Source organism: Anoplophora glabripennis, unplaced genomic scaffold (assembly GCF_000390285.2).
Source record: "Anoplophora glabripennis isolate ALB-LARVAE unplaced genomic scaffold, Agla_2.0 scaffold334, whole genome shotgun sequence".
Classification (NCBI taxonomy): Eukaryota; Metazoa; Arthropoda; class Insecta; order Coleoptera; family Cerambycidae; genus Anoplophora; species Anoplophora glabripennis.
Genome location: NW_019416445.1, coordinates 481,770 through 496,632, shown reverse-complemented (window position 1 = coordinate 496,632; position 14,863 = coordinate 481,770). Strand labels below are relative to the sequence as shown.

At 33.4% G+C, this 14,863-nt stretch overlaps 4 protein-coding genes across 6 annotated transcripts in view; 3 read left to right on the top strand and 1 right to left on the bottom strand.

Annotated features, from left to right (window-relative positions):
- LOC108908911 (protein D2) overlaps positions 1-5,760 on the top strand; it is a 7,770-nt gene extending 2,010 nt beyond the window's left edge. For both annotated transcript variants that reach the window (XM_018713092.1, XM_018713093.1), the window contains 2 exons: positions 4,167-4,639; positions 5,454-5,760. In XM_018713092.1, the coding sequence (XP_018568608.1) occupies positions 4,258-4,639; positions 5,454-5,719 (648 nt within the window). In that variant the 5' untranslated portion in view covers positions 4,167-4,257 and the 3' untranslated portion in view covers positions 5,720-5,760. The remainder of the gene's footprint in view (positions 1-4,166; positions 4,640-5,453) is intronic.
- A 1,929-nt stretch (positions 5,761-7,689) lies between these two features.
- Positions 7,690-8,406, top strand: LOC108908909 (protein D3-like). Its single transcript, XM_018713089.1, has 2 exons — positions 7,690-8,080; positions 8,141-8,406. The coding sequence occupies exons 1-2, from the start codon at positions 7,690-7,692 to the stop codon at positions 8,404-8,406; spliced, it is 657 nt and encodes a 218-aa protein (XP_018568605.1).
- A 619-nt stretch (positions 8,407-9,025) lies between these two features.
- LOC108908921 (protein D2-like) lies at positions 9,026-10,022 on the top strand. The gene is made up of 2 exons (XM_018713104.1): positions 9,026-9,308; positions 9,763-10,022. The coding sequence occupies exons 1-2, from the start codon at positions 9,026-9,028 to the stop codon at positions 10,020-10,022; spliced, it is 543 nt and encodes a 180-aa protein (XP_018568620.1).
- A 2,415-nt stretch (positions 10,023-12,437) lies between these two features.
- LOC108908922 (protein D3-like) lies at positions 12,438-13,681 on the bottom strand. Of its 2 annotated transcripts, none has more exons than XM_023454577.1 (3): positions 13,530-13,681; positions 13,002-13,264; positions 12,438-12,758 (listed from the first exon to the last, which is right to left on the bottom strand). In XM_023454577.1, exons 2-3 carry the CDS (start codon positions 13,224-13,226, stop codon positions 12,444-12,446), a joined length of 540 nt encoding a protein of 179 aa, XP_023310345.1. In that variant the 5' UTR covers positions 13,227-13,264; positions 13,530-13,681; the 3' UTR covers positions 12,438-12,443. The 2 variants fall into 2 exon arrangements, with proteins under 2 accessions (XP_023310345.1, XP_018568621.2); XM_018713105.2 differs by having other exon boundaries at positions 13,002-13,229.
- Positions 13,682-14,863: the final 1,182 nt, after the last annotated feature.

Genomic DNA, 14,863 nt, shown 5'->3' with positions numbered 1-14,863 from the left:
GAAAACAGTTGAGTTTATCGATTTGTAACAAGTATACCTTTTTTATTTAGAATTGAACGTAGTTCAACAATTTCTAGTTAAAAAATTCAAAATTGTAAAATATAAAAAGTTAGACATATTTTTACATTGACAGGACAGTACAACTAGCGCCCCCTAGACATGACCCCAACACTATTTGCATTTCGTATTTGCCACCTCAAAAAACGTAAAACTACAAATTTTCAAAACAATCGGTCCATCCATACTTAAAATATAGATAAAAAAAGAAAATATTTTTTCAACTTTAACACCCTGTACAACGAAAATGAACAATTGATTAAGGCATGTTTGGCTCATTCGCTATATTTTGACGCTAACAATCTGCCATTAAGCTGTGTACCATTATTAATGACTCACCCTGTATACATATTACAATCTAGGTATTCTCTCTATGATCTCTCATTTCAAGACACATATCCAATCTTCGCCTGACTTCTTTGTGGGCTGCGCTTATTAACATTTCGCCATTTAACTAATTACAAGCGTTTGTGATTTTTTTCTTTCAAATGATTAATATCTCGCGAAGGTGATTTGTAAACCCAATTTTTAAAACCCCTCATAGAAAATCAAGGGGTGTTAGATCGGGTAACGGCTGATTTATCCAAATTCAATTCCCGGCTAGCCTGCCGTATAGAATTTCGTGGATTTTGTTCGAAATACTGTAACAATCTAGCTGTATTAACATTGTTTCTTACCCTTCGGTCAATTATTTGATTTTTGCGAACAGAAAATGCATATCCATTTCGTCACAATGTCGCCTCCAATCTTGTAAAGGTTCTATGTTCAGGAATGAGGCGCTTTGGATACCTTTCTCGATGTAACTCTACAGCTCGTCTTGAATTTTTTTTGTGACTCGCCGTAAATTAGCAACATATCAACTTTTTCTGAAGGAGAAAACATTTTGTAAGCACAAAAGTTATATGTACGTTTGACGTTCGTATTGAGTAATGACCAGCGCCGGACTGGCCATAGGGAAAAAAGGGAAAACTCCCGATGGGCCGCGACCCGAATGGGCCGCTTGGCCCAACATTTAATTAGATTATATTTCAAAAATTTGAAACTTTGAGAATGGAAAGCAAATAAAATTCAAAAATTTAATCGCTTTTTAAACTTTATGTTTTTTTTTGGACAATTTATTTAAGAGACATGCAAGTTAAACACACACATGCTTTTGGGATAAACGAAGTTCATTATTTGTTACATTTAACAAATAATTGGCGAAATGATTAAAATTTAGTTTCACATGTATGTTATTCTTTTGTATACTATTAGGTTAATAGATATGATTTAACAATACGCTTTCTTTGGTTTTATTTTCGTACAAATAATTATGGTTTATTCTAGAATTAAGCTCTCATATTTTCATGTCTTATTTAATATAGAATACAAAATTGTATTCTATGGTCCAAACTTGATGGATTTAGAAAAGTCTCTAGTAAAAAGTTACCGAGTAAAGCGCTTAAAAGTAGTCGAATGCAAGGTAAAATTATCCACTGAAAAAAATGAAAGAAATCATAAATTAATTGATGGATAAAATAAATAATAAATTTTTTCCACGGTCGGGAGTAGAAATCAGTTTCTATGACATCAAAATTAAAACAGAAGTAGTCGATTATTTCCAAGGGAGTATAATGTCTCCCAAGGGAGTTTACATTATGGAGAACGTTTTTCATGCAAAAAAAAAGATAACATTGAAATTATTTATTGACATTTAAATTAAATGTTACATTTGTACAATTTTCAAAATTAATATTAGAAGGAATATTACTTTCGCTTACATTTACAGTTTTTGTGATTGTGCTAGTAGTGGTACCTACTAAAACCTGATTAGCAATTTTGGACTTATTTTCAATGGAGTTCTCGACATAACCCTCAGCGACTGTCGTTGATTTTCAACCAGCATGACGCTTTATTGTCGTGATATCCACACCAGCATCTGCCAGTAATGTCGCTGAAGATCTTCGTAAGCAGTGACCAGTACAACATGCAGCATCAGGTAATTTTAAATACGAAGCTACTACAATCGGAATTTTTCCCATGGTATTCTTGCCAACTGGCTGCGAACTACATTTTCCTGCTTTGTAGTACAAAAAAAGGCGCTTATGCTTGACGTGGGGAGGACGAAGGGACAGGTATTTTCGAAACAATTCAAGCATATTTCCCACATCGGTAACCACAAAGGTTCGTGGAATCTTTGTCTTAGTGTTTGGAATTTTTACAATCAAGGAAGAGCCTACATCCTCAATATCATCTACAGTTAAATTGACTAGTTCATCAGTTCGACAAGCTCCGGCAATCCCCAGAATTAATCCAACCTATAAAAAATCAAAATACTTAATAATTGAATTACCTAACAACAAAAGTAATCTTACCTTAATCATTAAGAATTCTTTGTCATCTGCACTTGATAGAAAACGGTTGATTTCACCCTTTGTCAATATTTTCGATTTTTTCGCTTGATATCCGTCACCGATTCTTTTCAAAAATGCGATCAGCTTGGGGAATTTGCTTATATCTATGTTGTCGTAAATTATCAAGCATGACTTAACCATAGAATATTGCGCCCATAATGTGGAAGACTTGTAATTCTTTGCATTTTCACTGAAGTATGCCAACAAAACATTCTCGCTGTATACTTGAACATTTTTCTCGGCGCACCACTTTTTGAACCGATTGTAGGCTATATCGTATAAAGAACTTGACTTCGTAGGCAGCAAATTGCTTATTGCAATATTTGCAGCCTCCACAATCTCTTCCGACAATTATTCATTGTGCACTAAACAAACTTTAAACTAAACCAAACTAGCACCTTAATTTGACAATTATTTTTGTTTGTTTATTTTGTAGTTATGACAATAACTCGACGACTACTAAATAAATGCTCAAATCCTAATACAATAATTCTGGTGTTACTTACTTCATAATGACAAAATATGTGTTTTAAGTTAATGAAACCGTGGAAAAAATAGTATATACCATTCGGGAGAGATGCTATTTTGTCCTCGGTGCATTGTAGCCCTCGGGCTTCAAATTGCACCTCTGCCAAAATAACGTATTTCTCTCCCTTATAGTATAATGTACTATTTCAGTCTTCTCAACTTTGGAAAACTCGACATAAATAACAACTACTTCAAAACTGTACACTAGAAAAACCCGTTTACTTTTTACTATGGCAAGCTAAGTCAGTTTAGAATTTTTTAGGGCCGCTTGTTTGAAAAATTCCCGGGCCGCTTTTTTCTCCAAGTCCGGCGCTGGCAATGACAAGTATTTTGTGACATTTATGCATTTTAAACAACGAACATTCCAACGACTACTTGATCCTTCCACCGCTAATGTGATTTTAAGGTGGTATTTCTTTAGAGACTCTTTAGGATGATATTGCTTATAACTTTTAAATGGGAAGTAATACAGAAAAATTTCTCTAATAAAAGTTTATTAGAAAAAAGAGCTTTTTAACAGGAAAAAAAATTGGGTATGTTTCTGGAAAAAATATAATTGATCACGTCATTAGTCGTTTCTGTCAAATCCCAAAGATAATACATCCAATTAAAAATGGAGCTTACCTTATCCCATTTAACACCACGCGTCCCAAATTTTATTTAAATTTTTTGTATCCTAATAACAGTTTAAACTCTTGTAATTTTAACCTATTTGTGCGTATATTTTACTTTTCGTTTAAATTAATGAAGAAATATTTGTCGATTTTATTTACAAGAGCTGGAAATATAATTATTTTGCCAATATTGCCACACATTTTGGCTCGTGGCCCGAAAGAACCATTTAAAAATAACGTGGAATTGAAAATAATGTTTACATTTTTCTGTACTATGTACCTCTTGAGTTTCTGCATACATTGGTGTACGTGATTGATATTTATAGCAAGCCGTACGTAAATTGTGTAATTCAGCAGTTATTTACAAAGTTGTCTGATGAATATCACATTGCAAATGATTCTTGGAATACTTGGAAATAAAAAATCGGTGATTAAAAAAGAATTAAAAACCAATTTTAAAGATATTCATAAACGGATATTACAGCATGCTATTCAGACTCGACATCGCTACAGCAATTAAAGCTAAAGCTAATTTTAACATGTTTAAAGTTAATTGGATAAATTTTATTTTTAGACTCCTAATTTGACCAAAAATAGCGGTCGGAAACTGACAGTATTCATAGTTAAACCAGCATTTTACAAACGTGAAAAGACTTACAAAAAAAATGGCAGCTGCTATAAAGCACCTTCAACTGACCCATCGTCTGGTCTCAAACATCAGCATGTCGGGAATGTTGGCCAGGACCATGACCTCTTTGTCCATGAGCCAGGCTTGGACCACGAAGAAGGTCGTTCCGGATGTGGTCAGTGATATACCACCCAACAAACTTGGGATTCAATATCCAGAAATAACCGTGAACGAGGGCAACGTCGTTAAACCAAAGCAGACAAAAAATCCACCGGCTATCTCATGGGGTGTCCAAGACGAGTCCTCTTTGTTCGCACTTTGCATGACTGATCCGGACGCGCCAAGTAGAAGCAAACCGACTCAGAGGGAGTGGCATCACTGGCTGGTGGTGAATATACCGGGAAATAGTATTGAAAAAGGTAAGAAACTTATATTGGAAATAAACTAATTAGTGTGTTGATATTTGTAAGTATAGGCGGCATCTGAATAATGATAATAGTATGCCATCAATTCCCCCACACAAGTTTCATTGTTGCTATTTTGGCGTAGTCAACACCTAAGTACTTTATTTTATTTAGGAGTATGGAAAAGGTCTGAATCAAGATTAAACTGTTCAGAAATAAAAGGAGAACCCAAAAACTTAAAATATACAGGGTGTTCCATTTAAAAAATAGAGGTGCCGCAATATACTTACCACCTTCTTGGGGAACCCTGTATATTTGAAAATAAAATGATTAAACGCATATTTTTAAGTAGAAAACCTTTTCTATATAACATTTCTTTTTATCTCGACTAGTTTGCAAGATAAAGTCTGTCAAGATAGCTCTGGGACACCCTGTATATGCCTGAAAATCGTTTTTATTTTCTCAAATTCAACACCCTGTATCTCGAAAACTAAGGGTTTATGAGCCACATTGCATATTACTTTTTCTATTAATTTTCGTCGTAGAATCTAGTGATAAAGTTTGGCCCATTCATTTTATGGGACACCCTGTATATTGTTTCATTAAAAACTTGCTTGCACTAATTATTAAATGTCGGTTGTTTATTTCCATCATGCCATGCCCTCGTCGCCATCTATTGTTGATATTTTTTATAAATTATTCAAATATTTGTTGAATTAAAGCCAAAATATTTAATTTCAAGTAGCAAATGAAATGAAATGTACGTAAATTAATTTGAGACCTTTGTTTATCGGTAGCAGTAATAAGTAATTATTTTTTTTGTCTTTAGGCGAGACATTGTCAGAATACATACCGGCCGGCCCCCCAAAAGACACAGGCCTGCACAGGTACGTTTTCTTCCTCTACGCCTATCCAAAAAAGATAAACTTTAACGAAAAGATATTATCCAACACTTCGCCTGAGGGTAGAGCCAATTTTTCTATAAGGAAGTTCGCAGAGAAGTACAATTTAGGGAAACCCATAGCAGGGAACTTTTTCGTCGCTGAATATGATTCGTATGTGCCAGAGTTGTATAAGCAATTAGGTTTAAGTTAGTATCGCTTTTTGTACTGAAAAATATATGTTTTGTTTATATACAAATGTGTTTATTTTCATCATGAAACTATTTTCTTTGTGTACCTAATCATGAATTTAGTCAAGTTAGCAAATTTATTTATTTAGATGTGGTTCCATTTGCTACGAAGGGAAGCTACTTCTAATAACTTTTCCAATAATTGCAATAAAAAGAGTGAAAAAAGCAATTTTATAATTTTTCTCGTCTCGAAACAATGTTTCGATTTTTTCTTATGTCATCTAGGTCCTAATACGTTTTTACAAAATTATAATCTATTCAAGGAAATTCGTCTAATAAATTTACCATCAATGTTATACTAAGTCATTGTTAACAGTTATGTTATCAATCTTATCATGTTTCTCTTAATAAAAATTAAGTTGAAATAACAACTTCTTGAACCAGATTAATCCGGTTAAAATTAACTGTCCATAAAGACACATTTATGCGCAGTGGATTCCTAGATTATATTTATATTTAGCTGTATCTACAAATTTTTATATACAGTGAAGCAAATGTTCTAACATACTTGAGACTCAAAAAGTTTCAAATAGAACTTTATCAAAAGTATTTGAAGTTTCTGATTTTATTGCTCCGTCTCATTCTGGAATAAACGTGATGTACTCAAATATTGGAAACCTCAGTTTGTAAATTTGGACAAAGAAAACTGTAGTACTTATAGTTGATTAGTTTGGGTATGCTCAACGAAAGAGTTTTTTGTTTTAGAACCAAAACATATCTTTCTAAAAAAAAATAATATTTTAAAAATATATAAAATAAATCGTTTATTAAAAAAGTTTTCGCTTTGGTTACTATGGAAAAATATCTAGCACTAATACCAAAACAAGTAAAGTGTAAAAATAGGTATTTTTAGCATTGATCATTGTTTATTAGCTTTGTTTTGGTTTTTTATTTCTGAACAGTCCAGAATCATCGCAGAACTATAAACTCAATAGACAAAATTCTGAACGATTCGGAACTATCCGGAGTTATTTGAAAACCAGAACGCATTACAAAAATATACTCGTAAAACCCAATAAAAAGATAATTTCTTAAATAAAAAACAGGAAATGAAATTATGAATGACAAACGGAGCTTGGGAAAATGGGAATAACTACGCATGCGCCAAATAATAACAAACATCTGTGAAATTCTGAACCGTTCAAAGTAAACACGAACGCATATTTCAGACTGCGCATGATTAGAACGGTTCGGAACCAGATTTTATGGGAACCAAAACAAAGCTGTTTCTCTAAAAAAGTATGTGCCCTTTGTAAACTTTAATTTAAACCCATGGTACGCGATGAACTCTTTGAAATTTTCTTAATTAACAATCTCGTCAATCGAAAACCACGCTATCTGTCGTTGCAAAATTTTGAGGGTAGCATTGACATATGTTTTACTATTTGTTCCTAAAGTTTCATCAATATTTATAAATATTTACTTGTTTTAAAAATTGCTTCAAATATACATATGATTTTCTGCTACTTTTTACCCATAGTTAATACAAAATTCAACTTTTTTATTCACATTTGTCACTTTATAGAAAATTGTCAAATAAACAAAAATAAAGAATGACTTTTTTTGATTTAGGGCTTATTTTCAATGTTACAGGGAAAAGTATGTCGAAAAACGTGTCATTTTTAGTTCTTTTTCTATGTTTGTTGTTCCCCTGCATTTATCAATGGTTTTTTGGAATAGGCAAACTCGGATTCTTATTCTACATAATATTTGGGATTTGGGATTTTTCTGTACAAGAAAATAGATGACTTTAAATACAAACGCCAGCCTCCTTTTACTGCTCTATCGCCTGGACTATAACAAATGTCTCAACACATTCAGTAAATGTGTCAAATTACGCGAGCGTGCAAAAAAAACCTAAAATACCTGTCATCGTTTTACACGTCAAAGTCAAAATGTGTACTTCGTGAATGTCAAAAAACAAAAGTGCAAAATGGCCACTATCAAACCCCTATATCAAATATGGGCAAAGAATGCTCCTTTACTGAGGCCGATTGTAAACCAAAATGCACTTGGCAAAAATTTCACCAGTCACTCGATGAGCAAAGCTTGGACCATAAAAAAGGTAGTGCCAAACGTGATCGATGACATACCAACATACAAATTAGGAGTTCAGTACGCTGTGGTAAATATCAACGAAGGAACAATAGTCAATCCGAGACAAGTCAAGGATCAACCAACTGTTTCTTGGAAGTTTAAGGAAAGATCGGAGTTGTTCGCGCTTTGCATGGTCGATCCAGACGCACCCAGCAGAAGTAAGCCGGTTCAAAGGGAGTGGCTACACTGGCTGGTCGTAAATATACCGGGAAATTCTGTTGAAAAAGGTAAAATAATGTGCAAAACTACAATTCAGCCGTGACTACTGTTATTTTTCTCTCTTGAAGGAGAAACTCTCGCAGAATATATAGGAGCGGGTCCCCCAAAAGACACAGATTTCCATAGATATGTTTTTCTACTGTATGTTTATCGAGAGACAATTAAATTTACTGAAAAAAAGATTCTGAAAACTTCACCTGAAGGGAGGCCCAAATTTTCCGTAAGGAAGTTTACTGAGAAATATAGTCTAGGAAGACCCGTGGCTGGCAATTTTTTTATGGCTGAATACGATAACTACGTTCCTGAGCTGTTCAAGCAACTGGGTTTAAAATAATTTTCCTTTGTGTTTATGACTACGCGTGTGTTATTTTTATGGAAATTTATTGTACTTTTATTTCTATCACCATCAGAGTTGAATGAGTACATTTTTTATACATCTGAGATTAAAGCATTACTTTTTCTGTAGAAATATGCATGTGTTCAACATTAAAATGCCTTCTTTCAAGGGCCAAAGGGAACCGATCGTGAAAACTGTTATAGCAAACGACAAAACCGCAAATAAGTCTACGGTAAAATCTACTTACCTGCTTAAAAACAATGTACGAGTATTAATAGTCTATAGAGGGAGCAGATAAAAACTATTTCATTTCAAAGGTTCGGAATGTCTTGCATTTTCTTTTCTTTATACTTTTCTACGAACAGTATGTTTTCCTTATTTACTTTTAGACATTTTCCTAATGTTTACCTAACTATACAAGATCCATAATTCGTTGGAGTTTGGCTCTTGATACGGTTTGTGATCTCAGTTTATGGAACGTCATCCATCTATACGCATTAGAACAAAAAAATATCGATGACAATGACAGTTCTGACACAATCGCGTCTTGAAGGCAAACCAAAGTGCTCATATTAACAGAAATAAAATAATTTGAAATATTTAATTATTAATAATCATGAGCAAGGCTTGGTCTTCGAAGCAGGTGGTACCAGACGTTGTGGACGATGCTCCTCCTGAAAAACTAACTGTAAAATATCCCGAAGTCACTGTCAACGAAGGCAATATCGCGAAACCAAAACAGGTGAAGAGTCCACCAGAGGTTTCTTGGACAGTAGAAGGCGACGCCTTGTATACCATTTGCATGACAGATCCAGATGCTCCGAGTAGGAAAAAGCCCTCTGCTAGAGAATGGCATCACTGGTTGGTGGTCAATATACCAGGAAATAGCGTTGACAAAGGTAAAAATTTTTGTCAAAACTGCTTAGAATATATAAAATCAGTACCTACCAGCACCAGTCAATATCTTTATATTTTATTATCATCTGTTAGTAACCTAGAAAGAGTCCAATGCACTGGAATTTATCAAAACAATTTCTAATAAGATACTAATTTTTAAAAAATGTGACTGTTACTATATCAGTTTCATAATTATATAAATATGACATAAACACATTCAGTGGCGTGTTATTCATAGACAAAATGATTTCCATCTATGAGAGTCCTACATGAAATTAATATTTCTTAGAATGGTCAGTTACAGAAAACTATTCCGGCTAAGATCTTTAATTAGACTCAGTATTCGTCAAACTCAGCTATTGGAGTAATTCTATGAATAAATTTTATATAAAACGATCAGCTGTTTCTAGAAGTTAACAAAAAAACTTATTTTCAGAACTGCATTTAACTTTTTAGGTGACACATTATCGGAATATGTAGGAGCAGGTCCTCCTCAGGGCACAGGACTCCACAGATATGTCATCCTGGTATACAAACAACCAGGAAAGATCAACCCCAGCGAAAAAAAGATCACCAACAGGCAAGGGCAAGGGAGAGGCAAGTTTTGCATAAGAAAATTCGCCGAGAAGTACAACTTAGGACAACCCATTGCTGGGAACTTCTTTGAAGCCGAGTTTGATGATTACGTTCCAAAATTGCATCAACAACTTGGATAATAATGGATATCTTTTCACTGCAAAAGGTCCGCTACTAGTTATATTTTACGGAATTAAGTTTTTGCACAATACTTTTGGTACCAGTAAGGTAACCGAATTTAGTCGATGTTTTGCAAGAAATTTTCTTTTCGTCTTTATATTCCTCGAGCAACTTTTGAAGTAAAGTTCATTCTGGAAATGTATTTTAATTTTTTAATATAAATATGAATAATGCTAGTTTACAATAACATTGTGAACCGGCTAACTCTGGTTAGGGTTCCAAGCAATGATAACCCTCATTATTTAATATCTTGTATTATCTTGCGAGGCTGGATGGATTGAACTTTAGTAAGTTCACCAAGTTCATCAAGTCTCACCCAGTATTATTAGATTATTCAAAAAGTACTTTGTATTATAATATCATTACTATCGTTTTATAAAAAATAACTTTTACGATGATAAATTTATTTTCATTTTTCTGGACAGTGTTAAATTTCAAGAAAACCATGTCTGGTGACTGATTTATATGAACAGCTTGTATCCAATTTTAGATGATTTACTCTTTTTTAATGGCATAGGGTAGCTGACCTGACAAATCCCAAAATATAACTGTTGCTATAAATACTTTATTCCAAAAGCAAATCCTTGTTTCAAATATAACCTACAGAATAATTTGAGACCTTCAGTGACGTAGGTAACCGCTGAGTTTTATCACTGTTTTTAATTAGTCTTGTATATTTTTAATAAAAAAAAATACTTCTCTTGTCTGATCATCATGATTTTTATGGGTGCAACAAATTAGGAGTAAAACAACACTATAGTAGGATCATATTCGATGCAAAGTAATAAATTATTGCCTGTCAAGGGAATAAGTGCAACACGTTTTAGGGGGTTTTGGAAATTGAATAATTTCTTTATGCATTATGGATTAACAGTTATATATTTATGAAGGACAAAATAAAAAACAAAGGCATCTCCTTCGCACATTGGGCGGCAGGGCAACAATACATTTATTACTCCCTTCATTCTCCCTCATATGACTTGTGTCTTGTGTTTTTTGCGGCGGCGCGCGTGCCGGCCTGGCGTGGTCAGTTTCGTTTCGGTTGTATTGGTGCTGCGTGTTTCTCGCTCGCGATATTTGTGAGGTTATAACTGTTATAAGTGCAATTATATTTCTTTCGGGCTATATGTGTGTTTCGCGCTATTATTTGAGAATTTGTGAGTGAAATCATATTTCTTGTGCTCCGTAACAAAAGTGTTTTTAGTGTTTTATTTGTGTGCTGTGTGTGTGTTTCGGGCTGTTGTTTGTGAATCGTGAATGCTATTATATTTTCTGTGCTAGTGAAGTGAAGTTTTTTGTATTATTATTGCTCTGTTGTCGTTATATGGATAAATGGAGGCGGTGCCTGGATGTTCGCGAGCCGGATGTACTGCTGTGGGTACAAAAAAATCTATATTAAGTTACAGAGAAAAAACGATAATATTAAATGTCTATAACCCTTTAGAAAAGGATCATCCCATGAAACTGAAGACTGGTTTGGTGGAAATGTGTTCTAGATATACTGGAGTAAGCGAATTATCTGTTTTCAAAATTTTAAGAGAGAAGAAAATTGAAGGAGACGTTAAGAAACCTAAAAAAGGGGGTGCAAAGAAGAAATTAATATTAAATGAAGATGAGAAAAATGCAGTTTGGCGTACAGTACATAAATCATAGAATTTATATTTTGTTTATAATTTGTTAACATTTCTTGTTTGATAGAAAAATAACTTATTTTGTTGAGATTGGTAGAGAATTGTTGTTAGTGTTTTCATTTGATAGAATCATATCATAGGATTTATATTTTGTTTTCATTCTGTAAATATTTATAGTATATCTGTTATACAAGGTTTTTGCTTTGAAACTTCGTTCTCCTTATAAAAAAAAGAATCGTAATGGGGTGCGATGAAGAGATCAGTTCACGTCTGGAACCCTGTTCCTACAAAAATCCCTTTATTCTCATAAACTATTTGTTTTAAATGTAATTTATTATAAATCCAATTCGTTATTTAAATTCCACATATGTACTACATTTCACCTCTGTACGCGCCACTGTTTATTGTTCCCTGCTCTACGATCAAGCTCGCCAGGTTAGTATTTGACGTATAACCGACCACTTAGTACACTCGATGCACCTGGCCGACTGCAGCTAGTACCAGAACACAGTGCATATGCAGCGGTATTTCAGATTTTACATTCAATTTCATTTTAAATTTAAAATGGTTCATCTTACGCGTCCTAAAAATGATGACACGATTTTCCTTTGATAAAAGGCCGACAATTTTTTGCTCTACTTTGCATCGAATACGATCCTACTATATGTATATAAATGGTATTGATTTATAGAGATTGAAGAATGAGATAAATGGAAATGTACAAAAAATACATCAAAATTACGTTCATTTTCATTTATTAGCACCCTGCTTTTTCTTCTCGTCCACATACGGGTCCCACTGGGCAACGTAGAAGTTTCCTGCGTAGGCCTTGCCTAAATTATACTTCTTGGCGAATTTCCTGATGGAAAAATTAAACCGGTGCTCTCTAGACATCTGCGGGCTTCTAGGCTCGTCAAATGTTAGCTTTTCTTTCTGTTCGTGCACCAGGAAAATGTATCGGTGTAGTCCGGTTCCTTTTGGAGGACCAGAGCCTCGATAGTCGGCTATGACATTACCAGTAGATACGTCGCTTCCTTTGATGTTACCGATCAGCCAGTGATTCACCTTGAAGATCAATGGTTGACTCAGTAGTACATAAAGGCAAACGAATTAAAGCAATACTAATAACTACAAGCAGGGAAAATTAAAAGGAAATAGTAATAAATTAAAAGCAAGGAAAACAATGTTCGTTATTATACAAACAACTATTCATACAGGACATTATGTTATAGGTAGCCTAGCGGCCCCTGTTACAATTACAGCAAAATTTGTCACTATTTATTAAGTGACTATTGTAATAGTACTAACTTCTCTAAATTTCGGATCCATTCTAGTGGGTGCATCTGGATCTACCATCGATAATACGTAATACTTTTCTGGATTAGCATCCCACTTTACTTCTGGTTCATCTTTAACTTGGGTAGGGGTCAATTCACCCCCAAATTCGACTTCCACACCACCTGGGTACTTTTTGGTGATTTTTGCAGATGGCGCCTCATCTATAGTGTCAGGAACTATTCCATGTGTTTCCATTTTCTGTTGAAATTGTCAGCATATATTAAACCAGACTCCTAAATAGGTATTTATAAAATAAATTTTTGGGGGTCAATTACAAACTAGTATAACCTTGACCAAACATAAATGATTTGAATATCAAACGTAATGATAAAGTGGTACTATAGAACCCTGTGGTGGCCTAGGTGAGAAAATAAAGATATTAAAAATGTGAGTGTGTATAAGTATGTAAACTTAATTAAAACAAATTTATTTAGAAATAGTAATTTATTTCTAATATTGAAATTAATTTCGTTAGTGAAAAATTGATAAAATACTTACAATTTGTTTAAAATTTATTGCAGTGTCATCAATAAAAGCATAAAACTGATACTATCGCGCAAATATGTAAATAGTAACTTGAAGAAAAGTAGAGGTTGCTGCTGGTTGGATGTAGTTTTAGTTATATACAGGGTCTTCTGAAAGTTTGTCAGGAAACTCCGGGAGGTGATTCTAGGGATTAAAATAATAGCAGTATGTAACGAAAATTTTTTTCGAATTGTTAATTGTTTGCAAGTTACAGCTTGTCAAGGTTCAATTTTTTATTTTTCTTTTTAAATAAGTTCGATTAGTATCTCATTTGGCACACCCATAAGCAGATCAAGCTCTATTGGACCAGTCAGAGAAAACTTTCATTATACGCCGCTAGAGGGCACTTTACCTAAAACTGAAAATTTGTTTCGTTCATAACTTTTTTCCAACGCTAGAAATTTAAAACATTATTGAAAAGAGAAACAATATCAGAAAGAATTATATACTTACTCTTTATTAAGCATCAAATTTTTGATAATAATTCTTCCTGTAATTAATCAAGTTGCAACGACAACAAATGTCATCAGTAATTAAGATGTTACAAATTGTAACAAAAATTGTTTAAAGCAAGTAAGAGTTTGATTTTTCATTATAATAATTTTCTTTCGGTTCTGTCATTGTGGAAAAATAAGATGAGAATAATGAATTTACTAATAAATTTTATTTACTAATGAAGCTGGTTTTACAAGAGATGGTATTCCAAATTATCATAATGCTCATAATAATCATAATACTAATAGAAAACAGATTTTAACTAATAAAGTATATAACAGATTTTCAATCCTATTTTTCACAACAAATGTTTGTAACGACCTCCATTCACTTCAATACTTATTATTTGAATAGGTATAAGACTTACCGAAGTCAGTTGAACATGTAAAAAACGCCTGGCAATAAAATTTAAAGACTTTCATCGGCGCCCCTAAAAAAGTTTTCTGCTAAAGGTAAAAAATTATAATAATTTGTATATAATGTGTAGAAAATTTCTATTATATATTCATTTGGCCACAATATATTTTAATTATTTATGTCCTCAAACAATTTTATTATATTGATGGTAAATTTTGTTTTGTTCCGTTTCAAAAGGTCTCCAAAATGCCATGTTGTAATAATATTAGTAAACAAAATATCCCTCGTTTCTCCCTTTCGCAATAATTGTAATATGAATGATTAATAGAAGGTGCCTATAATAAATTAGAACTACCTGAATCACACCAAATTCCGCATTGCTGCACTGCACTGCTGGGCAATTTGTGAACCACTTGTCAACAGCTGAGATTTATTGCCCAGTGGCCCAATGCAAC